At 55.5% G+C, this 22,943-nt stretch overlaps 2 protein-coding genes across 9 annotated transcripts; both read left to right on the forward strand.

The window, feature by feature from the left end:
• The first annotated feature begins 265 nt into the window (after window positions 1–265).
• Window positions 266–12,451, forward strand: LOC131585695 (transcription factor MafG). 7 transcript variants are annotated; one of them, XM_058852069.1, is made up of 13 exons: window positions 267–414; window positions 3,994–4,055; window positions 4,137–4,532; window positions 7,970–8,260; window positions 8,336–8,473; window positions 9,093–9,197; window positions 10,051–10,121; window positions 10,219–10,291; window positions 10,744–10,842; window positions 11,302–11,538; window positions 11,782–11,862; window positions 11,978–12,084; window positions 12,172–12,451. In XM_058852069.1, the coding sequence occupies exons 2-13, from the start codon at window positions 4,020–4,022 to the stop codon at window positions 12,380–12,382; spliced, it is 1,845 nt and encodes a 614-aa protein (XP_058708052.1). In that variant the 5' UTR covers window positions 267–414; window positions 3,994–4,019; the 3' UTR covers window positions 12,383–12,451. The 7 variants fall into 7 exon arrangements, with proteins under 7 accessions (XP_058708059.1, XP_058708052.1, XP_058708058.1 ...); XM_058852072.1 differs by lacking the exon at window positions 267–414 and adding an exon at window positions 844–864; XM_058852074.1 differs by lacking the exon at window positions 267–414 and adding an exon at window positions 968–986.
• Window positions 12,403–22,943, forward strand: PCYT2 (phosphate cytidylyltransferase 2, ethanolamine). 2 transcript variants are annotated; one of them, XM_058852077.1, is made up of 13 exons: window positions 12,403–12,506; window positions 12,988–13,076; window positions 13,842–14,003; window positions 15,710–15,776; window positions 16,259–16,343; window positions 17,324–17,368; window positions 18,635–18,773; window positions 19,256–19,338; window positions 19,518–19,595; window positions 20,208–20,273; window positions 20,504–20,569; window positions 21,018–21,106; window positions 21,766–22,943. In XM_058852077.1, exons 1-13 carry the CDS (start codon window positions 12,421–12,423, stop codon window positions 21,854–21,856), a joined length of 1,146 nt encoding a protein of 381 aa, XP_058708060.1. In that variant the 5' UTR covers window positions 12,403–12,420; the 3' UTR covers window positions 21,857–22,943. The 2 variants fall into 2 exon arrangements, with proteins under 2 accessions (XP_058708060.1, XP_058708061.1); XM_058852078.1 differs by lacking the exon at window positions 17,324–17,368 and having other exon boundaries at window positions 12,421–12,506.

Below are 22,943 nucleotides of genomic sequence, written 5' to 3' on the forward strand. Positions count from 1 at the left end.
GCCGGAGCTGGCGGGAGCGGATCGGCGGCCGATGCAGTACTCGTGCGGAGCGGCAGCGCCGGCCCCGGGCGGATCCGCGGCCGATGCAGTACTCGTGCGGAGCGGCAGCGCCGGCCCCGGGCGGATCCGCGGCCGATGCAGTCAGTACTCGTGCGGAGCGGCAGCGCCGGCCCCGGGCGGATCCGCGGCCGATGCAGTACTCGTGCGGAGCGGCAGCGCCGGCCCCGGGCGAGCGCGCGGCCCCCTTAAGGCCCCGGGCGCTTCATGAATGGAGCCACGTGACCCAAATATCACGTGACGTGTCCGTGAGCGGCGGCGGCGGCGGCGGCGGCGGCGGCTTGTGAGTCCCGGTCCCTCCCAGCGCGGCCTCCCCGCCCCGCCCGGCCCGGCCCGGCCCGGCGGCCCCGGCAGGAGGTGAGCGTCACCGGCTGCGAGGGCGGGCGCGGCCCTGGCTCCGGCCGGGGCGGGGCGGGCCGGTCCCCGGGGGCGGGCCGGGGCGGGGCGGGCGCGGCGGGCCCGGGATGGTGGCCGGGGCCGCCGCAGGGTCGGCAGGTGCCTGACGAGGCCGCCATCGCTGACTCATGGTGAGGCTTCGGGGTTGCGCCTGCCCGGCGCCGCCCGGCCCCCGCCCCGCCGTGTCCGGGCCCCGTTCAGCGGCCGAGCAACAGGTGCGCGGGGCGCTGGCCCCGGGCCCGGCCCCGGCCCCGCCCGCCGCCTCCCGGTCCGCCCGCAGGCATCACGGACGCATCCGGCCCCTCCCTCCCGCGGTTGCCGACTGCCCCGATCGTGTTGCAGACCCGCTGCCCTCAGGCCGAGCCTACCCCTCTCAACCCCGCCGCACCTTCGGGCGCTCGGGCTCCGCCGGTACGGGTGCGACCTGCCCCCGGCGGGGCCTCGGGCCCCCGCTCCCGCCGCCGGCCACCCCCCGGCCGCGGGTGTTCGCCGTGGTCTGTGATTCTTCTCCCGAGGACGAGAGGGCCGGGAGGGTGAGGAGCCATCGGGGCGTCTCGCCCAGTTCCCAGAGCAGAGGCTTGGCCGCAGGCAGGACAGCCCCGCTGGCCGCAGTCGGTCCCTTGTCCTCGGTTACTTGCTAGCTGCTGACGTGCGGCTGGGGGGCTCTGGCCCCCGCTCCCTGGGGGCTGCCCGGTGCCCGGCTGTGTGCCCCGAGTGCGGTGGGTTTCCGCTCCTGCGGGACTGCAGAGCCTGAGCAGCGCGGAGGATCTGTGTGTGTGCTCGGGTACGCTGTTCAGAGCTGCGGACGGCTCTGGCTGTCCGGGATATGTGAGGCTGTGTTGTCGGAGAAGGGCACTGCCAAGGGAGAGAGGGAGTCTCTCAGAGCTGGCCCTTTAGCAGTGTGAGCAGAGTTAAATCCAGCCGGGTGGGCAGATCCCTGGAGGAAAAATTGCTGTGGAGGTGCTCAGGGTTGGATGATCTCACCAGGGGACTCCCGAGGTGGGGAGCACAGGAGGGGCGCTGTCTTGGCTACACAGGTAATTTGGGGAGTCACTAGATGAGACTGTGTGAGCTAATTTGCCGCAAGCAAACGAACAGGGTATGAAATCCGCACTGGGAGAGAGCACTGTTGTGCAGTGTGCCCCGTTGCTGCTGACGAACCAAAGCACGCTCTGTGCCTGCCGGTGCTGTGGAGCCCGTGGGGGAGCAGGTGGTGTCAGCGTGTTTACACGGGGCTCGTGGCAGATTCTGCATCAGGAGTGTGGAGAAGGGCCCGTGTTGGATCATGCATGGTGCTGTCAGTTCCCGTGTGCTGCCGCTGAGCTGAGGGGAGAATTGGCTGTGCTTGTGCTGAGTTCAGGCCTTTTGAGCTCTGGGGAAATGTGTCGAGGCTGCAGTTTCTTCGTTGCAGCCATAGTGTTCGGCACTTTTCAGTGTGATCTTTCTTCAGGAAGCTATCAAAAGCTGATCCCTCAGCAGTCTGGAGAGTAAGGCAAAGTTTCGTCTCTGATATGTTGCCAGTTCTCTGGGTGTCCTCTTTGTGAGCTGTAAACAGCCCGGTTAAAACGGGACCCAAGAAACTCTTTGGGTTGTTTTTCCCATTCCACTGAATGCCATGTGTGTTGATGCACCTTGGAGAGGTGGGATCACCAGGTTTTTGGGGAGTCCTGTCACAGCTCTGATGGCTATTGTGAGAGGCTCCTGCCTGAGAGGGTGTTGTGTTAGAGTGCAGGGGCAGGAATGAGTAGCTGCCTCTGCCGTGTCTAGCTCTGCCAGTGCCAGCCATTCCCAAGCCTGCTGAGGAGCATTCTTCTCAGTGCCCTGCCTGTGTGCTTGCCAGGCAGCTGTAAATTCTTTAGTGCCACAGGGCAAGCAAATTCCTGTGGTCCCACTGACCATGCCTGCCCTTGACTCCTTCCACTCGCAAGAGGATGGGGCACGGAAGTGCTGCAGGGGCATGCACGTTGGTCTCTCCAGCTATTCCCTTTCCTCCCCTTTTTCCCAGCAGACATGTTGTTTACCAGGTAGGAACAGAAGGAATAAACAGCAGTCTGTGAAGGAGGGAAGAATTGATTTTGTGCAGCAGTTGCTCTGTGCTGCCTGTCCTGCCTCATTGCAGCTGCCTTCCTTGGGCAGCAATGACCATGCCTATGCCAGTGTGGTCGGGTGTAACAGACATCTTGTCGGAAGGAGCATTGTCCCCTAGGTATATATAAATAGCCTGACTCCTGGCAGGCTGCAGGCTTCTCTGCTGCTGTTCTGGGGACTGCTAGTCCTGTTCACCTCCTGCAGGTTGTAGATGCACTGTAGGGAGCCTGTGCCACGGCTGCTGGAAGAGCACAAAGTCATATTTGCTGATGTGTGCATTTGGTTCTGGACTGTAACTGGACATCAGTCCTGCTGGGAGTAAGGCAGGGGCAAACAAAATTGTTGTTTGACACCTGCAAGATGAAAGGGGCAGAGGCACCTGTAGACTGCCCAGGAATACTGGCCAGGGCTGAGTGGGTGCAGTCTGGGCTGGGGGAGTGCAGTTTGGGCCTTTTGAGTCACAGCCATGTCTGTCAGGTAGTATCTGTGTGGATCAGTTCCTTGGGCAGTGTAGCAGCAGTCTGAACTGAAAAGCCTGAGGGGAGGAGGTATGTGGGGAAAGAAGCAGAAGCCTGGGTATAAGTCTCTGAAAAGCAGGCTAGGAATTGCTCTTACCAGTTCTGAAGTCTTTTCCATGGCAGGGAAGGAGTCTGCTCTGCTCTGTTTTTTGGCACCTTTAGTCTTTGTTTCTTTGTGAGCACACCTTGGCCCTGAAGAAAAGGAGGAAGAAGGTGTTTCTGGGCCCTGGCATGCCAGGGATTGACAGATACTTTCTCATAGGAAAGACCCACAACTGGGGTCAGTTTTGCATGACTGGGAGAGGTGAATGCTGCTGAGGCATCAGCCCAAATTTGTGATGGAATTTCAGTGTGTCCAAGGCTTGCCCTGTACCCCTTGCTCAGGGTTATGTCTTATTGGACCATACTGGCTGCATCCTTGGGGGCATCTGGAGTCTGGTAGGACTGGGGAGCTTCTGAGCTGTGCTTGGGCACCTGTTGGAAGGGTTTGTTAAGGTACCTGCCCTGCTTGGGAGTGACAAGGATGAGGCTGGGAACGAGTGGTGCAGAGTGCCAGCCTGCTGAGTCAGCATGACTGGCCTGGAGCAGCCGTGCTCTGGACCCTGCCTGCTGTTTGCAAGGCTATTTTTAAAAATGTGGCTTCCATGTATTCTGACTCCTACTAGTTTTTTAATTTCTCTCACCATCAACAAAAAGCCAGCATCGCCACAAAGTCTCCATGGGAGCAGAGGTGTGGAAGGACAGCAGTTGCTGTTCAGGGACAGAGTCTGCTCCTTGTGAGTCCAGCTGGCTGCTTGTTGAGTGTCTTCCAAGGCGGGGTTGAGTGGAGACCAGGATGTGGAGCACCATGGGGTATTGCTGCTGGACCTTGTCAGAGGAATGCCGTGGGCTCTGCTGTGTCCCAGCTACTAATTTGACCTTCCTTCCCTTCCAGAACCCAGCTGACAAGGCTGTCGTGTTATGACGACCCCCAACAAAGGAAACAAGGCCTTGAAGGTAATGCGGAGGAAGGAGGGGCAGGGAGGGGTGTAGGCATCCACCTCAGGTTTCACAAGTGTGTGCTGCTTTCTCTCCCAGGTGAAGAGGGAGCCAGGTGAGAATGGGACCAGCTTGACAGATGAGGAGCTGGTGACCATGTCTGTGCGAGAGCTGAACCAGCATCTACGGGGCCTGTCGAAAGAGGAGATCATCCAGCTGAAGCAGCGTCGGCGCACGCTGAAGAACCGGGGTTACGCAGCCAGCTGCAGAGTGAAGCGCGTTACCCAGAAGGAGGAACTGGAGAAGCAGAAGGCAGAGCTGCAGCAAGAAGTGGAGAAGCTGGCCTCAGAGAACGCCAGCATGAAAATGGAACTCGATGCTCTCCGCTCCAAATACGAGGCTCTCCAGAACTTCGCCAGAACCGTGGCCCGGAGCCCCGTGACCCCTGCACGGGGGCCTCTCACTTCCAGTATGGGGCCCCTCGTCCCTGGCAAGGTTGCTACTACTAGTGTCATCACAATAGTGAAATCCAAAACGGACGCCCGGTCTTAGTGAAGCGAGCATTGCCCGAGCTTGTCTGTGCAGGGCAGTTAGGCACAAAACCAGCCTGGAATCCCCAAAGCACAAGCCCTCCCCACATGGGTCCGGGTTCCTTTGACTTGGCCCAGGACTGGCCCGCTGATCGCTCCAGTTTATTTTGTTGTGTCCAGATTGGTATGAGCAGTGGTGATGCATCCCTTGTCCTGTGCAGACAGAGCTTCCCACCCAGCAGTCTGTAGCCCTTGGGTGCCCTGGGGACAGACTGTGAGATTTTGGTTTTCTACCCAAAGAAAATCTGTGCAGCGAGGCTGACAGAAGGGTGGAGGAGTGGCTCGAGGAAAGCTTTCTTCCTGGGGGCTGGGAACCCTAATTTCCGGTCACTTCCAAAGGCTTTTTTTCATGACTTTTCCAGGTGGTGCATCTCAGCACCTGAACCTGCTGCTTTTGTCTCCTTTGGTACCTGTAGTTACAGTTGGGGTGTTCTGTGTCATAGGTTTTCATTCCTTTCTAGGTGTGCCTCTGTGCCCTAGCCGTGGGTTTCCCTCAGACGTCCATGACGTTAGCTGTGTAAACTGGCAGTGGTGGGAAGGACGACGCTGCTGTGTCCTGCCGCTGTGGTCCTGAGGCCCGGCAGGGCCCAGCACCCCAGGAGGGAAGAAGGGAGCAGTGGTACTGTGTTGACTGCAGGCCGGTTTTGTGCCTAATGTGTTGCACTGAACAAGACCAAAATCACTAGTTGTTCCCGTGTTTTGAGGGTATCAAGTGTCTCTAGTGTGATGGTTTACACAACCAGTTTATGTGGTTAAATAGCCCTTTATTTAAAGAGAGAAACATCATTTTAAGAGTTATTAAATTATCTAAGTTTAAAATTGGACAGAAGAGAGAGCGTATTTATAGTCAGCTTTTTTACCTGAGAAGGCGAGAATATTTGACCATATGAGTGGGGAAATATTCTCAGAGACTTTGCTAGTTAAAAGTTAATAAATAAATAATTTTAAAGTTTGTCATGAACCTCCCGCAAACTGTTTGTGGCTCTGAGGTTAGTTTTTATAAAGAGTTATCAGACTTTATTTATAAAACTTAGAAAAAAACAAAAAAAAGAGGCAAGTCCTGTTTGATATCTTTTTGCAATTGTACCAAAAGTGACTTATTCTTGACCTCGCTAGTTTCTGTCACGTCCCCTTGTGTTGGGCACTCTGCTCCCCAAGCTCTCGTGCGGCACTGTGGTGTGCTGGTGCCTTTGCCATGTGCTGTCATTTCACACTGTTGTTGTTTTCCCTAAACCCGACTGAGAGATTGAGTTCTCCAGAAGGGTTCTTGTGCACAGGCAAAGGTGCTGCTGTTTCTGAAGACAAGAATGGCCGGCTGGTGCAGCAAGGTAGCGCTGCCTGCCTAGAGGTGTGCGGCAGGAGCACAGGCAGCTCCTGCTGAGCAGCCAACACCAGGTTAGCTTGGTTACCTGGAGAGGAAAAATGCTGCACTTACCCTCCTGCAGCAAACCTGTCAGGGAAGTAACATGAGGGAGTCTTGTCCAGGTTTAGGAGAAGACTGATGGTATTGGTATTTAGCTCTGGAATTAGATCCTGTGGTCAGAACTTGTGTTGTGTTCATGGCTCACCTGAACAAGAGGGGCAAGTCTGCAACAAGAGGGGCAACGGGATGAGCTAGACCCTGGTGTCTACACATTGCTGGCCAGGGAGCTGTGGCAGGATAACTGTCCAGGGAGTTAGGAAAGTGCTCAGACTCACAGCTGTGATGTAGCTGAGAAGCTGCTTGTGGCCAGGCTGTGTTTCCACAAACTCTTTGACTCCCCTCTCCCGTTCCCAAAGATTTGAGCTGATTTACTGAGTTTCAGAGAAGCAGGACATGAGAGGAAGGCCCATGTGATCTCCTGGCTGCTGAAGATCTGAGTGGAGGGGTCAGATTGGGATAACACAAGTGAAGCCACAGTCTTGTGGGGAGGTATGGCCATTTTGGGTAGATTTGGAGGATGTTTCTCATGGTTGAACTGATACTGCTGTCCCCTGAGCGGAGGAGCAGGTCAGCCTGAGAAAAGCTGCAGTGTGGCAGGAGAGGAGCAGGTAATTAATGGGGATTTCCTGCTGAAGGAGATCAGCTTTGCTCTGATTTATAGGGAGTTTAGGGAGCTGTTTGGGATGCTTTTCCCAGTGAACTTCCCAGAGGAGGAGCAGGTTAGAACATTGCCTGTAGACTCCCCCCTTCTGGCCCTGGACTTTCTCTTCTCTGAAGTGTCTGATGTGCCACTTCCAGCCATTCACCACACAGGCCACACGCTGCACAGCACTCAGCCGGCTCTGGTCTTCCAGCTGGTTGTGTGGTGATTGGAAAAAATGAGATTTTACAGGTCACAGAGGCATCCAGTTGTCCTGGGGTATCATTCCCAACCCTATCCCTCCTAGACCCAGCCTGAGACTGAATCAGCCAGAGCCCTTGGGAACACAGCTGAGTCCTGATATGGGCCAGAGGAGCAGGCAAGGTGTGTATGGGGCTGGTTCGGACCTTGGTTCCACAGCTGGTGGAGGAGAGCCCTGTAAATATAGCAGCCAACGATGGGCAACCGTGCAGCCACGGAGAGCTTGCTTTTTGTTGTGCTCTGTGGCAGGGAGTGCCCAGTCGTCGCTGCCGGTGGTCAGGGCTGGCATCTGGTCCCTGTGCTGCTCTGTCATGAGGCGCCCCAGGGCTGGCGGCAGCGCTGACTGCACCAGACTTCATCCTCCTCCCCGGCACTGTCCCTCCTTGCTCGGAGCCCGGGTCTGCCTCAATGGCCCGTGTGTTGGATGAGGACAGATCGTGTAGGGAAGGGCAGGTGTAGGACTGAAGGGTGCCACTGTGTTCAACAAGCTCTGCGGTGCCAGGCTGGATGTCAGCGAGGCCGCGGTTCCCTGAGTGTTGCTTCCCTATGGTTTTGGTTTTGTTCTCAGTGAGGTGTAGGACCCCGACTGATGTATTTCTGCAGTGTCCAAGGAGTGTCCCGTCCGGCTCTAGAGGATGCTGTGTCCTGCCAGCTGGCTGCCCGTGCCCGAGGCGAGCCTTGCCCGAGCCGTCACGCTGACCTCTCTCTCGTATATAGTGTTCTGGAGTGTGACAATTCTTGTTCCTGAGGTGCTCGTCCGTTTGGTTTCCTGCTGTGAAGGGTGTCGTGTTCCCTTTCTCCTGTTCCTGGTGCCGTTCCGAGGCGCTGGGGAGGGGTCCTGCGCCAGCCCGGCCGGGGAGCGTCCCCGGCACCCCCGGGATTTGTGTATCTTGTGAATTGTGTACAGTCGCTCCCGGCCGGAGCCGGGGCTGGCGGACAGAAGGGTCACCCAGAGGGCTCCGGGCTCGGTGCAGGCGGTATTTATTGCTAAGTTATTGCCGTTATTTATTCTGTACAGTGTCCGCCGCCTTTGTACGCGACAATAAAACCGCTTCAACAGCCGCCGCCTGCGCGTCCTTGGGGGGCCGCCCGGCACCAGGGGGCGCTGCCGCGCGGGGGGCGGAGCCGGAAGCGGCGCGCGGGGGCTCCGACCGGAAGGCGGAAGCGGCGGAGCCCAGCCCGGTGGCGGTGGAGGCGCGGCGGTTCCGGGGCGATGGCGGCGGGCGGCAGCCTGAGCCGCTCCGAGCGGAAAGCGGCGGCGCGCGCCGAGATCCTGCAGCAGGAAGAGCAGCGGGACCGCCGGAGACAGGTACGGTACGACGCCGCCCGACCCGTTCCATCTCGCCGCTGCGGGCCGCCGTGACCACGCGTGTGCACCGGACAGGTATCCCGCATCTGGAGGAAGCCGCCGGCGGAGCGGAGCCCCGAGGAGTGCCAGGTGCTGAGTGAGAGCGAGGACATCGTCAGGGAGCTGGAGCGGCGCCGCAAGCGGCGCGAGCGGCTGCGGCGGCGGCAGGAGGAGGTGGGCGGCGGGAGCGGCGGGAGCGGCGGGAGCGGCGGGAGCGGCGGGAGCGGCGGGAGCGGCGGGAGCGGCGGGAGCGGCGGGAGCGGCGGGAGCGGCGGGAGCGGCGGGGGCGGCGGGGGCGGCGGGGGCGGCGAGAGCGGCGGGGGCGGCGGGAGCGGCGGGGGCGGCGAGAGCGGCGGGAGCGGCGGGGGCGGCGGGGGCGGGGAACCGGGAACCGGGAACCGGGTCCGTGAGGGCGGCGAGCGGCCGCTGCCGAGCTCTGCAGCCGCTGCAGGCCGTGGCGTACAGCCGCTGTGCCCCAGTACCGGGAACGCGTCTGCCCTCGGGGACTGCCCTGTTTGTCGCTGTGCTGCCAGCCGCGTGTGGCTGTGTGGGCAGGTCTCCCGAGAGGGAGGATCAGCAGCTTCTGATCTCCAGGAAGCATTTTCCTGTGATCCTGCCATGAACAATGCCCATGTCCTTTTCATTTGGAAACTGCTGTTGATGTTGTGTTTGTGCTGCTTTTCCTGGTTGGCCCAAGCCCATCTTCAGACTTCTGGGGAGATCCCTGCTCTTTCTGACTCAGTGGTGTAGTGTGTCTCTGATCCGTGTGAACCTGCTGAGGCCTGTTTTTCAGGTGTGTGATGAACCAGAAGAGCTGAAAAGAAAGGTAGCTGAGCTGGCAGCAGCTGTGCGGAGCGCAAGGCACCTCGTCATCTACACGGGCGCTGGGATCAGCACGGTGGGTTTGGGGCAGCAGCTGGAGCCCGTTCAAGGGGCGGTGTTGTGTGGACTGTTGTGTGGTTCCTGAACGGCCACAGGACGTGTGTGATGAGCCTGGGATGCTGTGTGAGTCCTGCAGCCAGCACAGTTTCCAGGCTGCATCCTGGGGCCATTTCTTCTGCACAGAAGATCCTGCGGCTGCGTTGCCTCTGAGCACATGCAGGATGCACAGCCTAAGCAAGAGGACACTGGTCTTGCCTCACTCGAGTCTCTTCAATGACTTGGTGTAAAACCTCAAGCCAGTTAGCTCAGGAATGTTTAATGTGTTATCAGACATGCAGAGACAGCTGGGGATTATTGGGATTTATAAATAGCAGTTTGAGAATTGTTTTGTTGCAGCAGCCTGGGGCAAAGCAGCAGTCTGGTTCCACTCTATTCTCTGCTGAAATGGAGCATGAGTCAGGGCAGGGGGCTGAATGCTCGTGTCACCTGCATGTTTGCTAGAGATGCTGAGCGTGAGGTGCCAGAAACAGAGTCTAGGGAAAATAAGAAAAGGCTCAAGAATGGAGTTCTGTGTAGGGAAATGGGAAATGCCAAGGATGAAAAAGAGTTCTGGAGGGATTCCATAATGGTAAAATTGGAGAAAGCTAACACTAGAGGTGAAAATGAGAGCTGAAACATAGAAGAGAGAGAGAAAACATATGAGGAGGTTTTCCCTGTGTTTAGGGAACAGCTATCCTGGAAAACTCAGAGTGAATGAAAAAGCAGCCATGGGTGGAGGTGTCTTTGGTTGTCCTGGGTTGGTTGTGTTTGTGTGCAAGAGCTGTGACAACCCCACCCCCGTCAGGCCTGGTTTTCTCTCCTGGTGACAGGCGGCTTCGATCCCAGACTACAGAGGCCCCAACGGCATTTGGACACTGCTGCAGAAGGGCAGGAGCATCAGGTGAGGAGCCAAATTCTGAACTGTGTGACAGAAAGCTGATAATGGAAGAGGTTAATGGCAATTCCAACTTTTTTTTCCCCCCTTTGCTTCTTGTCAGGGCTGCAGACCTGAGTGAGGCAGAGCCCACACTCACTCATATGAGCATTGCCTGCCTGCACAAGCACAACCTGGTAAGATGTTTTTTCCTCACCTCAGTCACATTCCTCTGCCTAAGACTGACAAACCCAGCAGGGAAGAGAATATTGCCTGACTATGTTTTTGGCTCAAGTGCCTGCATATCCATGTAGGAAAATGTGTCCAAGCCTTACTCAGTGAGCTGCAGGCTGCAGCTCTGGCAGGTTTTCTCCTGGTGCCTTTTCTTTAACATGTTGTATTTGTACCTGGTGAAGCTGGTCTGGGGAACTGGTCACAAATCAGCCAGCCCTAGAAATGTTCTGTTCATCAGGAGGAGGCTTTCCATTTAACTTTCACAAAGGTCTGTTCACCATGGGGGTCCAGGTGTGTTCCCTTGTGGGTCCTGCTCTGCTGTACAGGCTGTTGGTGCAATTTGGGACATGCACATCACCTGCTTGGAGGGATACCTCTGTGGTCTGTAGGAGCTCAGTGTTTTGTTCCGTTCAAGGTGCAGCATGTGGTGTCTCAGAATTGTGATGGGCTGCACCTGCGGAGCGGGTTACCCCGAGCTGCAATATCTGAGCTTCATGGGAACATGTACATAGAGGTGAGTGGCCAGAGCAGGAAAAACTCAGTGTTAAGTGGCCTCACAAAAAGAGAATGTAAGCTCTTGATCTGCCACTAGCTCAGAAGGGATTAGTACAAGAGCTTGGCCTGTGTGCAGCTCCTGTCTTCAGACCATCAGGTTTGGGGTGAACTACTTAGAAAGTACCAAACCCAGCTCTGTAGCTCTTCCTCTGTACATGCTGGAGCCTTTTGCTTCTGACATCTCTTCCTCAGCCCTTCTCTGAAATCCCTCCCAGCATGTAGCCAAAGGCTCCACTTGCTGAGTTTCAAAAAAAACCCCTTGAAGTTTTCCAAGTTAGCGTCTGATCCCTGTGCTTCTGTCTACAGCTTCTGTGTTGTCCCCAAAAATGCTTTTCTTCCAAGAGAAGAGGCTTATTCCTGGCCTTTCATGGGTGGGGTGCTGATGATGTGTGGGGTTTCTGCTTTTGTCCTGCACCAGGTCTGCACTTCCTGTACACCCAACAGAGAGTATGTGCGAGTGTTTGATGTGACGGAGCGCACAGCCCTGCACAGGCATCACACGGGCAGGATGTGCCACAAGTGTGGGGCACAGTTGAGAGATACAATCGTCCACTTTGGGGAGAAGGGGACATTGAGACAGCCCCTGAACTGGGAAGCAGCAACAGAAGCTGCAAGCAAAGCAGATGTGATTCTTTGTCTGGGTTCCAGCTTAAAGGTAACTTTAGAGACTCGGTGAAGATTGTTAGCAGCATTCCCTCTTGGTGATACACCTTGGTGCTGAGCAGTCTCCTCCCAAACAGACAACTGTAAACTCTGGTGTCAGGATTCGCCCAACATCTGTGATAGTCTCTCTTCCTCCCTCTTTCCCCTCCTGGTAATACATTCCTTTTCCTCTCGCTGATACGGTTCACAGCTGCATGTGCCTGTGGCTGTGCTGATCCTCTGTGCTTTGTGGCAGGTTTTGAAAAAATACCCGCGGCTCTGGTGCATGAGCAAGCCCCCCACACGCCGGCCCAAGCTGTATATTGTGAACCTGCAGGTGAGATAAAGCCCTTGGTACTGGGGTTGGCCAGGTGTGAGCCAAGGGGCTGCGGATGTGTGGGGCCGAGCCGCCGCGGGGAGCTGCCTGCAGCCGGCTCTGCTGTCGCCCGCAGTGGACTCCGAAGGACGATCTGGCCGCCCTGAAGCTGCACGGCCGCTGCGACGACGTGATGCGGCTGCTGATGGCGGAGCTGGGGCTGGAAATTCCGCGCTACGACCGGTGAGCGGCCCGGGCCCTGCGCGCCTGGAGCCCCCGGCCCGGGGCCGCTTCCAAGCACCCACTGCCGCCCTCTCCTTCCTTCCGCAGGGCGCGGGACCCCATCTTCGCGCTGGCCGAGCCGCTGCGCCCCGGCGAGGAGGGCACGCACTCGCGGAAACCGGTGGCGCCGCCCCGGGAGCGGGAGGAGCCCCGGGAGCAGGAGCAGCCCCGGGAGCGGGCGGAGGCGGCGGTCGGGCGGCCCGGGGGGTGGCTCGGCCGCGGCTGCGCCAAGGGCGGCCGGCGCAGGAGGAGCCGCTGAGCGCGGGGCGGGGCGGGGCCGCCGCTGACAGCGCGGCCATGCTGCGCAACGGGGCTGCGGGCGGCGGCGGGGCCGCGGCGGGCGGCGGCGGCCACCGGCCCGTGCGTGTCTGGTGCGACGGATGGTGAGTGGGGTGGGCGCGGGGCCGGGTGATGTCGTGGCGCCGCAGAAATAAACCGTGTTGGCTACGCCGGTGCCTCCGCCTCCTGTGTCACTGCGGCGGGACGGGCCCGGGCCCGAGGCAGAGGACGCTCTCCGCGCTGAGCCGCCTCGGAGCGCCGGGCGAGCGGGCGAGAACGGCACCGCTCCCGAGCCGGGAGCGCCCTTGGGCTCGGCCGCCTGGCGGAGGTCGGTGGGGCCGGCCCGTTCCCCTCGGGCTGCAGGGTGCCGGGCGGCTGCGGGGAGGCACCGAGCGCTGTGGCACCGGGGCCGGCTCGCTGCGGCGGGAGGGAGCGCCGCCGCGGGCCCTGGTGACCGCGTGTACCGGCACGGCTCTGCCCGGCAGCAGAGACACCTTCAGCCCCGAAGCCTGGGGCAGGTTGCCCGCAGCTCCCGAGGAGGCGCGTCCCGGTGTGCCCGGGCTGACCTGGCCCTTCTCTTTCCAGCTATGACATGGTGCACTATGGCCACTCGAACCAGCTGCGCCAGGCTCGGGCCATGGGCGATTACCTGATCGTTGGGGTCCACACGGACGGTAAGAGGTTTTACCAGGTTTCAGCTCGTGCAGCCGCTCAAATTGCCCAGCGGCATTAGCCCCAGGAGAGCCAAGAGTTCCTCAGAGGGTCAGGCTTCATCCTGCATCTGCTGCACGATCAGTAGCCTCCAAGAGAAAAATGTACCTTCTCTGGGAATGGAGTTACCCCTGTCACACTTTTAGACTGAGGATTAGGTGGGCCAGATCTTGCAGGCTCTGCGGGTTAATCTGCCTTCTGTGCTATAAAACCAGTTGAAACAGCTGAAAATCAGCCTGCTTTTACTGATAGGATCTGCAGAACTTAGGTTCCAAAACAAGTTACCTTGTGGAGAAAACTCATTACAGGGCCATCTGGAAGTTAAGTGCCAGAATCAAGTTCCAGCATGTGAAGGTTTATTTTAAATGGGTTTATGGGTGCAGAATTTCCAGTATGAACCAGGTGTAGTAGGAAGTTGCTGTTTAAGAGGGAAATTTCTCCTAGGGGGATGCCAGAAGGCCCTGCTCATCCACTCAGGAAGAGTACAGGGTACAGGGAAGCACTGAGACCTTTTGCCCTCTGAGTGAATTCCAGGACCCTTGTTAAATGCTGAGGAAATGCAACTGAATCAAAATATTTTCTGATCTATCTGGGGCTTCCTTTGCTGCCACAGACTGATCCAAAGCTGAGGATAAGCCTCTGGTGAAGTTCACCAAGTGAGTGAGGCAGTCACCGAGAATCACTAGCTGCAGGACATGCTTCTAACTGGAATTTTGTTTCTCCCCCAGAGGAGATTGCCAAGCACAAGGGTCCCCCCGTCTTTACACAGGAGGAGAGGTACAAAATGGTGCAGGCCATCAAGTGGGTGGATGAAATTGCTCCTGGAGCTCCTTATGTCACCACACTGGAAACCCTGGACAAGTACAGCTGTGACTTCTGCGTGCATGGGGGTGAGTGGTGTTTGAGGCAGAGGCTGTGCTAGCATGGGCCCTTGGAGACGTGCTCCAGGTGCCCTGCTGCAAACTGAGCTGTGTCCCAGCTGGTGCAGAGGTCAGCAATACCTGGTGTGTGGAGAGCTCTGCCTGCTCAGCACCTGCACTGGGCAGCACAGCTGCTTCTGGTCTTGTGGTCTGGAGACATGTCAGTGTGCTCACAATCTTGAGAGTGACAGGGCCCTTGGTTTTAACTTACAAAGGTGAAATGTGTAGTTTAAAATTATCCTGAAGTTACCCTTAGCACCAGCAAAAAATTGTGCAAAGCCATTTAGAAAACTTAAGTATGAAAAACACTATGGAAAAGGAAAGCATGCAGAAATACAATCATGTTTATATCTACTTATCCTGGGACAAGGTTAGATCTGAAAAGCTTCTCTCTTTATCCAGCTGATAAGCTGTTCAGTGGCTCAGCTGACTGTGTGGTCAGAGACCTAGTTCTTAGTGTGAACACTTTTTGGTATACAGTTGCTGAAGAGAACCAGTGTTCTGAGGAAATGTTCTTGCTCTGGGCTGCTGCCAATGCTCATTAAGCCTCAGCCCTTCCTCCCTGCCCCTCTGAAGGAATTTTGTTAGTTTGACCAGGAGTAGTCTTTGCACTCATTTAGTGTATCTCTCATCTGATCCCAGCCACCTGCTATTGATAAGCTGAGTATTTCACTAAGTGTAAATAAATCCTTAATCTTTAAAAGATAAATATGCTTTTTTCACGTGGATGGAGCGGTTATCAAATTCCTTGTTAACTTCATTGCCTGCCCTGGACATGTTTGGTGTACGTGAGCTCTTACAGGGCTTGGTGCGGGGTTCTGGCAGTGGAGGAGTGCCTGTGGCCTCTGCTCCAGCTGCCTGCCTTCGTCCCCTCTGCCACGTCACTCTGTGCGTCTCCTGAGCAACACACCTGCCCCAGGTTGTTTGTGTAAAAGCTGAGTTTGGAAATAGCTGAGCTCACCTGAGAGGGTGACAGCACCTTCCCTGCTGTTTGTGCCTCTCTGGCATACCAAGTGTGTGCCCCCCGTTCCTGTGCTCAGAGGGGAGGGCGTGGGGCTCTGGGACACCTGAGCAGGACTGAGGCTCACTGTGGGCACTCGTGGGCTGCCCTCTGACTGCTTTGGCAAAGGGAAACCAGCTTAGCTTTTGCTTGTGAAAGCTTTGTGCCATCACCAAAAGTGTGTGAGAGGTGTTTCTGCAGGGGGAGTTGGGAGCCACCTGGCAGAGATGAAGCGGAATGGCCTCTGTGGGAGGGTTGCTGGGTGTCACTGGAAGTGCAACCATTGAGAAGAAGAACTTCCCATTGGATGAATTGTTTCATTTACTGAAAACTTGTAACATGAACCAAGGGTTAAAACCAGCCCCAGAAGCCTTAAAAGGTTATTTTTTAACATTGATCCAGGTAGCGCTAGTTTATTGTCATTCAGACAGTAATCAGCTGTGCCTGCTGCTGCAGGGCGCCCAGGTGGGTAATGGTGTTTAGCAGCCAGGAGTATCCTTGTCTCCACAGACACAGTAGTCTTAAAAATCTCTGACATTTTTGTGGGGCACAAGACATGTCCCCTGTGTATGCACAGGGATTTGGATTGCAGAGTTCCAGTATGGCTCTAGGGGCCAGCTGCTGCCTTTGTGCAGGAGAGCTTGGCTACAGTTCTGAGGCTTTTCTCTCTCTGCAGATGATATCACCTTAACTATCGATGGCAAGGACACCTATGAGGAAGTAAAGACAGCAGGGAGATACAGGTAACCTCTTTCTGCTTACCTGTTTATCTTGTTTTGGGAAGAGTTTCTGGGAATTTGTGCCTTGAAGGGAAGTCAGATGACACATACCAGTCTTCAGGTCACACCTGAGTTTGGTTCTCTGTGTGTGTCAGAGCTTCAATTGCTCCCGGCATTTTGGCTTCAGTGAGGTGGGGCAGACAGTCCTCTCCAGTGGAACTGTCTGGTTCCTGGCAGATGCTGGTTCTGGTTTTAAAGCCTCGCTGAGAGCTGGCTCTGTTGGGAAGGCTGAGTGAGGGAATCGCTCACACGAGCAGTTGCTGTGGTGTGAGGATGGTGCAGAGGCTCCCCAAATAAATGCTGTACTTGAGAAGGAAGGCGTCCTTAGGACAGCCCTTGGTTTGGATTTATCAGGTGCCGCAGGCATTCCTGTGGTACTGGTGGGAAGACAGAGGCTTCAGTACACTCCTGTGGCTTCTGCTTCATCCTTTGCTTGTCTCCCGCAGGGAATGCAAACGCACTCAAGGCGTGTCCACCACTGACCTTGTTGGCCGCATGCTGCTCATGACTAAGGCTCACCACAGCAACATAGTGAGTCAGAGGGCTTTGGCTGGGCGGTGGAGTACAGGGCATGTGCCAGCTCTTCCCTTCTGCTGCCCCAAATGGAGTAGAGCTCCTGGCTCCCAGATGCATGGAGAACAGGCAGTGGCAGCAAAACAACCTGCTCATGTTTGCTTCAACATGTCTGAGATCACAGCGTGATGGGAACTCTGATGCTTCATGATCAGGGTGGGCCTCGGAAATGTTAGGGGAACTGCAGACGAGCCCATGACTTCTCCCAGAGTGAAATGACACAGTGCAGGCACATTGATCTGTCAGCCAGGTGCTGCCAGAGTTGGAAACTCCTCTCCCTTCCCACTGAGCTTCATGCTTCTGCCTTCTGTTGCCTCTAGTCTGGTCAGACCTTTCTTGAGTCTCCTCAGCTCACTCTCTGGTTGGAGCTAACCTAACCAGGGAAAAGTAAAGTCAGTGGTTTTATGTCAGGTAATGAGTTGCATTTACCGAGTAATGAAGGAATCTGTGAATAGAATCAGCTGGATAACTGCAGAAACAGGTGACTCACAGGCGAATTCAGGGACAGAGGGAGATGTTTTGGTGTGCTGAGCTGTAACACATGAGTTCACACCGAGATGTGCCTGGTGCTGCTGGCTGCTGCAGATACCTGAGCCTGCCTCTTGTGAGAGTCTGGCAAGAGAAGGGATGCTGTCCTGTCAGGGGCTTGCTGGGCTGAGGGAGGATGCAGCTGTGCAGCACTCTTGGGGCTGCACGTTGGGAAAGAACCACCTTTGCTGGTGGTGCCAAGCTGGGATCAGATAAGGACACATTTCCTCTGACTCATGCTAGGAGAGGACTCTGGTTTAGGTATTAACCAGTTTGTCAGCATTCAGTGCCCCAGATCCCTGGTGTGTGTTTTGAGCCTTGGCCTTCCCAGCACTTCCCACACACAAGCATATCTTGGTTGGATGAGCTGTGCAAGTGCTTAAACATTTTGACTCTTTATCTCCCTTCAGGATGAGGACCTAGACTATCGGAAGCACACTGACAACTTTGGGAAGGTAATGTGAGTTCTGGTTGTGGACGTCTGGTTGTTGTCCTGACTGAGAAGGATTTCCAGTGTGCTTTCTGGCCTGTTGCAGGCTTGTTTGTCCTCCCACATGTGACAGTAATGTCTCAGGGATTGTCTGCTGTCCCCACAGGGCAGTGCCTGCAGTGGGTGTGATGGGCAGGTGTGGCACAGGGCAGCGCATGTGCTGTCCTTCAGTGGGACCACAGGGCTACTGTCCCCACTGAGCCCGTGATGGGTTTCTTCCTTGCTTGTAAATGCCTTCCTGCCACTTCCCTTGGGACCCAAGTGCCCGTGGTTCCAGCCTGGAGACAGCCTCTGTGGATGCTCCTCTCAGTGCTTGTATTGTTTTGAGGGTGTTGTATTAGGTCTGGGAGGTGTGGGCACAGCAGGTGCGTGGCCACGGTGTTGCAGAGCTCGAGGGCAGCGCTGCCTTCTCGGTGTTGCAGCTGCCAGGTCCAGCCTGTGGCTTGCACTGCTTCTAAAGAACTGTCAGCCCTGTTTATTTCCTTGGCAGCTGGATTGTCCCTGCTTAACGAGCTGCACCAGCAGCTGGAGCAAGTCTTTTTTACTAACAGGGGATTTGCTCACCTGTCTGAGGCATCCTTAGTTCCCCACTGTTTTGGGGGTTTTGAGGAAGTGTTTTGGGGCGTCTTGCTCCAGCATGGCTGTTTCCAGGGGCTTGCATGTGGCTAGAATGGATAAGGGCACCGGGTACCCTACGTGACCCTGACAGCTGAGCTGTCTGCGTGCTGCCCTTTGCAGGGCCTGCTCTGGCCTCGGCTGCAGTGTCTGTGTCCTGCCAAGTGCCGTGGAGCAGCTTTGGATAGCACAGCAGGTGACTTGGTGGCTGTTTGCACAGCTACCATGTAGTGGGGACCAAGCTCTGTCCCCAGAGCTGAGGGGCCAGACAGGTGCCCTGAGGCTTGGCAGAGCGTTGGTTGGTCGCGTGTTGTCTCCTGAGCGCATCTTGCTTCTCATGGAAATTCAAACCTGCCCTGTTGTCTTCCTCCTTCCTGACCTTTCCTCTTGGCATCTCCTGAGCTGGCTGCTGAGGCCATGATTTAGACAGAGCATAAAGGGCTTTTGTGAAATTGCTGAAATACTTGATGCCAGGAATGTAGAAAGTCCAAGGTGCTGCGAGTTGTTACAGTTGCCAGCAAATTCAGATGAGCAGATTGCCCAGTGCTGTGCTCTGTGTTGTCCAGACCCCCTCACAGAGCCTGAAAAGAAGCTGGTCTGGCCTATGTTTCCACAGGGACCTAAAGGTCACAGTCCCTGGACTGGTGTCTCGCAGTTCCTGCAGACATCCCAGAAGATCATCCAGTTTGCATCGGGGAAGGAGCCACAGCCGGGAGACACCATCATCTACGTGGCTGGAGCCTTCGACCTGTTCCGTATCTTTGACTCTCTGGCAGTGGTCTTTGATGTTCTTACGTTGGGAGGCACCAGAATGGATATTTGCCTTGTTTTTTTTTTTCCTTTTCTGTAGCTGCATGTGAGGGAGGGGTCAGGAGTGAGTTCTTCCTGGCAGTTTCTTAGTCACAGGATGCTGAGAAAAAGGCTATAGTTCCTCTGTGGAGCGATCCTGTTGGATTTCAGGAAGGCAGATGGGTACTCTCAATACCTTGTTGTTTGTTGCTGCCACAGCATCTGGAGCTGACATGCTGCTCCCAGGGCAGGCTTTGAGGCTTTGTGCCAGAACATAACCGGTGGAACCTGAGGAGGGAGGTGGCAACAGTTCTTGGAAAGAGGCAATTAGTAGTGCAAGAATAAAATCTTAGGGATTCCTGTCTCCCACTGTCATTTTTGAGTGACTATTTCTGTCTTCCTTCCTCTATTTTCCATGTCAGCTTCAATTCCTTAAACAGATCTGCAGATGTTGGTCATGTGGATTTCCTGGAGAAGGTTCACCAGCTGGCAGAGAAACCCTATATCATTGCTGGGCTGCATTTTGATCAGGTCTGTGTAGAACCTGTCCAAAGGCAGAGCAGCCTGGGCCTGTTCTCTGAACCAGGCAGGCTGTGCCCCAGGAGACAGGGCAGGGATGTACTGACCAATATGGGAATTTCATTTTGGGAAAGAGCAAGAGGGAAAGGAGTTCTCTGTGTCTCTTCTGACTGCCTGCTGCTCTGCTGTAGGAGGTGAATCGCTACAAAGGGAAGAATTATCCCATCATGAACATCCATGAGCGAACCCTTAGTGTCCTGGCCTGCAGGGTGAGTCGGTGTCTGTAGCAGAAATATGCACTACTACAGGTGTCTCTCCACTGTTCCAGAAATTGCCTGGGGCCTGGGGGTGTTCACTTGTGCTCAGTGATCTTGCATGAGTTCCTTGGTGTGTCCTGAGAAGACAGACAGGATGAATCCCCTGCGGCTGCCAGAGGTGCTGATGAGCTCTTGGGAGGCTCTGCTAGGCTCTTGTGCTGTCCTGGCTGCTGCCTCATCCAGCTGCTCTCTTGGCAGTGACAGGGCTGGGTGCTGCGTGGCTCTGCTGTGTGGACAGACATGTGCCACTGGAAAACTGCTCCCTGCAGCAGGGGAGAACATGCCTGGGACAAAATTGTGGGGAGCCCCAGAAATGTGTGCCTGGAGCAATTAACTTTTGGATTTGCTCTACAGGCACAGAAAGGACATTCTGTAGAGGAACAAAAAGCTGTTGTGTGACAAGCAGTTGCTGAACCCACTTCTCTGTTCCCTTATTTGAACTTCTGATTCTCTAGCCAGGTCACCTGCTCAGGTCTCTGCTGGCTTCTGGCTTGGGATAGGGTTTTGGGTTTTTGTTTGATGGGTTTTTTTCCAAATCTGGACTCTATCTGGTTCCTTTTTTAGTATGTCTCAGAGGTGGTGATTGGAGCTCCCTACGCCGTCACTGCTGATCTGTTGGATCACTTCAGGGTGAGTCCTTGCACACAACAAGATGCTGGTGGGTGATGTGTGTGGGGAGCTGAAGTGGTGCAGGACAACACAGGGGTGCAAGGAGGGAGTGTCCAGCTCAGCTTGGGACTGCCAAGGTGGTGCAGGAGGGTGGCTTTGCTGGTCTCCAGGCTGTGCTCAGTGGGAGTAGTGGCAGGAAATGTCCCTGTCATCTTTTGGATCTTGTCAATAGCTTTTGTGTCCTTCTCCAGGTAACACTTGTTTGTCATGGGATGACTGAGGTGGTGCCAGATAAGGATGGTTCTGATCCATATGAGGTAAAGTACCAGGTGCTTTGTCAGCACTTGATAGACAGAGCCTGGCTCTGATTGCGTTCCTACACTGAGAAGGTGCATTGCAGAGGAGGCAACCTGGCTGCAGCTTTGGCAGGTGATGCAGCTTTTCACCCACCCCTGAGGGTAGCTATGTGGAGCAGTCAGTAAATCATTCCCAACAGCTCTACTCTTCCAAACATTGTTTTGCTCTGCCTGTTTCTGATGCCTTCATGGGAGGGTGAAAAATCCTGTGTGCTTTGCTGTCTGTCCTGGGCAGCTCCTGTCTATGTGGAGCTTTGCTTTCAGCAAGTGTTTGTTCTGCCTGTGAGGAGATCACTGTGCATCCTGCCTGTCTGCCTGCCACAGGACCTGCCACAGCTCAGCTCTCACTGCTGAGCTGCACACACAGGTCCCACATGTTTTCACAGCCCAGTGCTACGTCTGTTTGCAGGAACCAAAGCAGCGAGGCATTTTCCAGCTGGTGGACAGTGGCAGCAATCTCACCACAGATCTAATTGTGCAAAGAATCATCAAGAACAGGTTGGATTTCTTTGTCTCCCGGTTATGTCACATACTGTTCCATCCAGAGTGTCTGGGGACTGATTAAGGGGACCAAATAGGAAGAGAAGGTGTTATCTAAAGGCATAGTCAGCAAACTTGTCCTTCCTCTTTCATGGCTTGGGCAGACTGTGAATGTGGTTGTACCAAATGTGCAGGGAAAGGAACAGCTGTGAACTCTGCTGTGTCAGAATGTTCTGCACATCACATTTATTGGTTTTTCTCTTTTAATGATAAATTTCTGTTGCTGTATCCTGGGAAAGAGCATGTTGCTTCTTTCAGAGATTTGGTCTTTTAGGCCTGAGTCCTTCACTTTCAGTACCTTGGCTCACATCAGTGATAAGCTTGATTTTGGTGTTACAACACGGAGGAGAACCCAAGAGTGGAATAGCAGCTTCTTCCATAGAGGGAGAAAGAAGCCATGTGTGACCAGTGTGGGAGTCCAGGACTGCAGAGTGCTGGCAGCAGCCGTGGGATGCTCTGGGAGAGGCTATGGAGGAGTCTGGGGGTCCTGGGGGATTTCTGAAGTGCTCTCAGAGCAGAGCAGCATAGGGGAAGGCAGTGCTCTCCTGCTCCAGGTGCTTTTGTCTACAAGAGGTATGGATGGATGAGAATCTCATGGCATTGTGTGATTTTTGCAGGCTGGAGTTTGAAGCTCGCAACCAGAAGAAAGAAGCAAAGGAGCTGGCTGTGCTGGAGGCCATGAGAAGGTTGGAGGAGCAGAAGCACTAGGCTGCAGAGCGTGGATGCATGAGCCACAGAGTGTTGTAACTTCACCCTCTGGGAGAGCAACTGCTCTTCAGGAAAGGACCCCTGAAGGGGGGCAGCACTGCTGGCACCCAGGATGTGCTGTCCTAGCTCCTCCTGCACTAATTATGCAGTCATAACGAGTTGGGATTCTGCTGCCTAGTTTTATCTCCATTAATCAGTCCCCATCCCTTTTCCCAGGAGGAGATTTGAAAAAAAAACAAAAGGTTTTAATTATAACTAATGTTTTAACATGTTGATGTGCTTTTACCTTCTGCCATTTCTGGCTCTTAGTAGGAGGGAAGTGGAGGAGCTGCCCATGCCCCCTCGCCCTGCCAGACTCGGCTGTCCTGGCCGGGTCTGCATCCCAGAGCAGCCCCTTGGGCAGTGGTGTGGGTGGCTGGACAGACAGTGACAGCAGCCTTGGGGACAAGATGGGGCTCATGTGGTTCCTCCTACAGCTTTTGCTTAGGAACAAGGGGCTGGCTGCCAGAGGTGGGCTCTGGAGTTCACTGTGCTGCCTCTCAGATCCTGGCCCTGTACAGACCCAGAGCTACTCTGGGTTGAGCTGGACGAAGGCAAATCCTTTGCTGCCCCAGTGACAAGCTGCAGGTGGCAGCTGCTGAAAGGGCAGGTGGTGCTGGGATGCTGGTTCAGGGCATTTCTCCACCTGAGGCATAGGGATCCTGGGGCCTTTTCCCAAAGGCTCTTGCATTTGCAAGGCAGCAGGACCCAGTGCCTTTTGTGGAGTGTGCTCAGAGCCCCACCTGCTGCTGCTGCCAGAGCCCACCTAGTGCCCGATGGCTTACCTGAGGGCAGGACCTGGCCAGGTGAAGTTTTAGGGTTGTTTTCTGATGGCTGACATGCAGCATGCCTGTCTCTAAGGGGACGTGCAAGCCTGGGCGAACGGGTCCTGAGCTCTAAGCCCCATTTGCCTCTTACATTCCAGGATACTGTGGTGGGTATCCTGAGCAGCTCACTGCACTGTGCCAGATGGTCCTTCCAGGCTGTGTCTGGTGTCCTCTCTCTTGTAAATTTTTGTTGCTGATCATTAATAAAATGTTGAAGAGTT

The sequence above is a fragment of the Poecile atricapillus genome, chromosome 17 (genome assembly GCF_030490865.1).
Source record: "Poecile atricapillus isolate bPoeAtr1 chromosome 17, bPoeAtr1.hap1, whole genome shotgun sequence".
NCBI lineage: Eukaryota > Metazoa > Chordata > Aves > Passeriformes > Paridae > Poecile > Poecile atricapillus.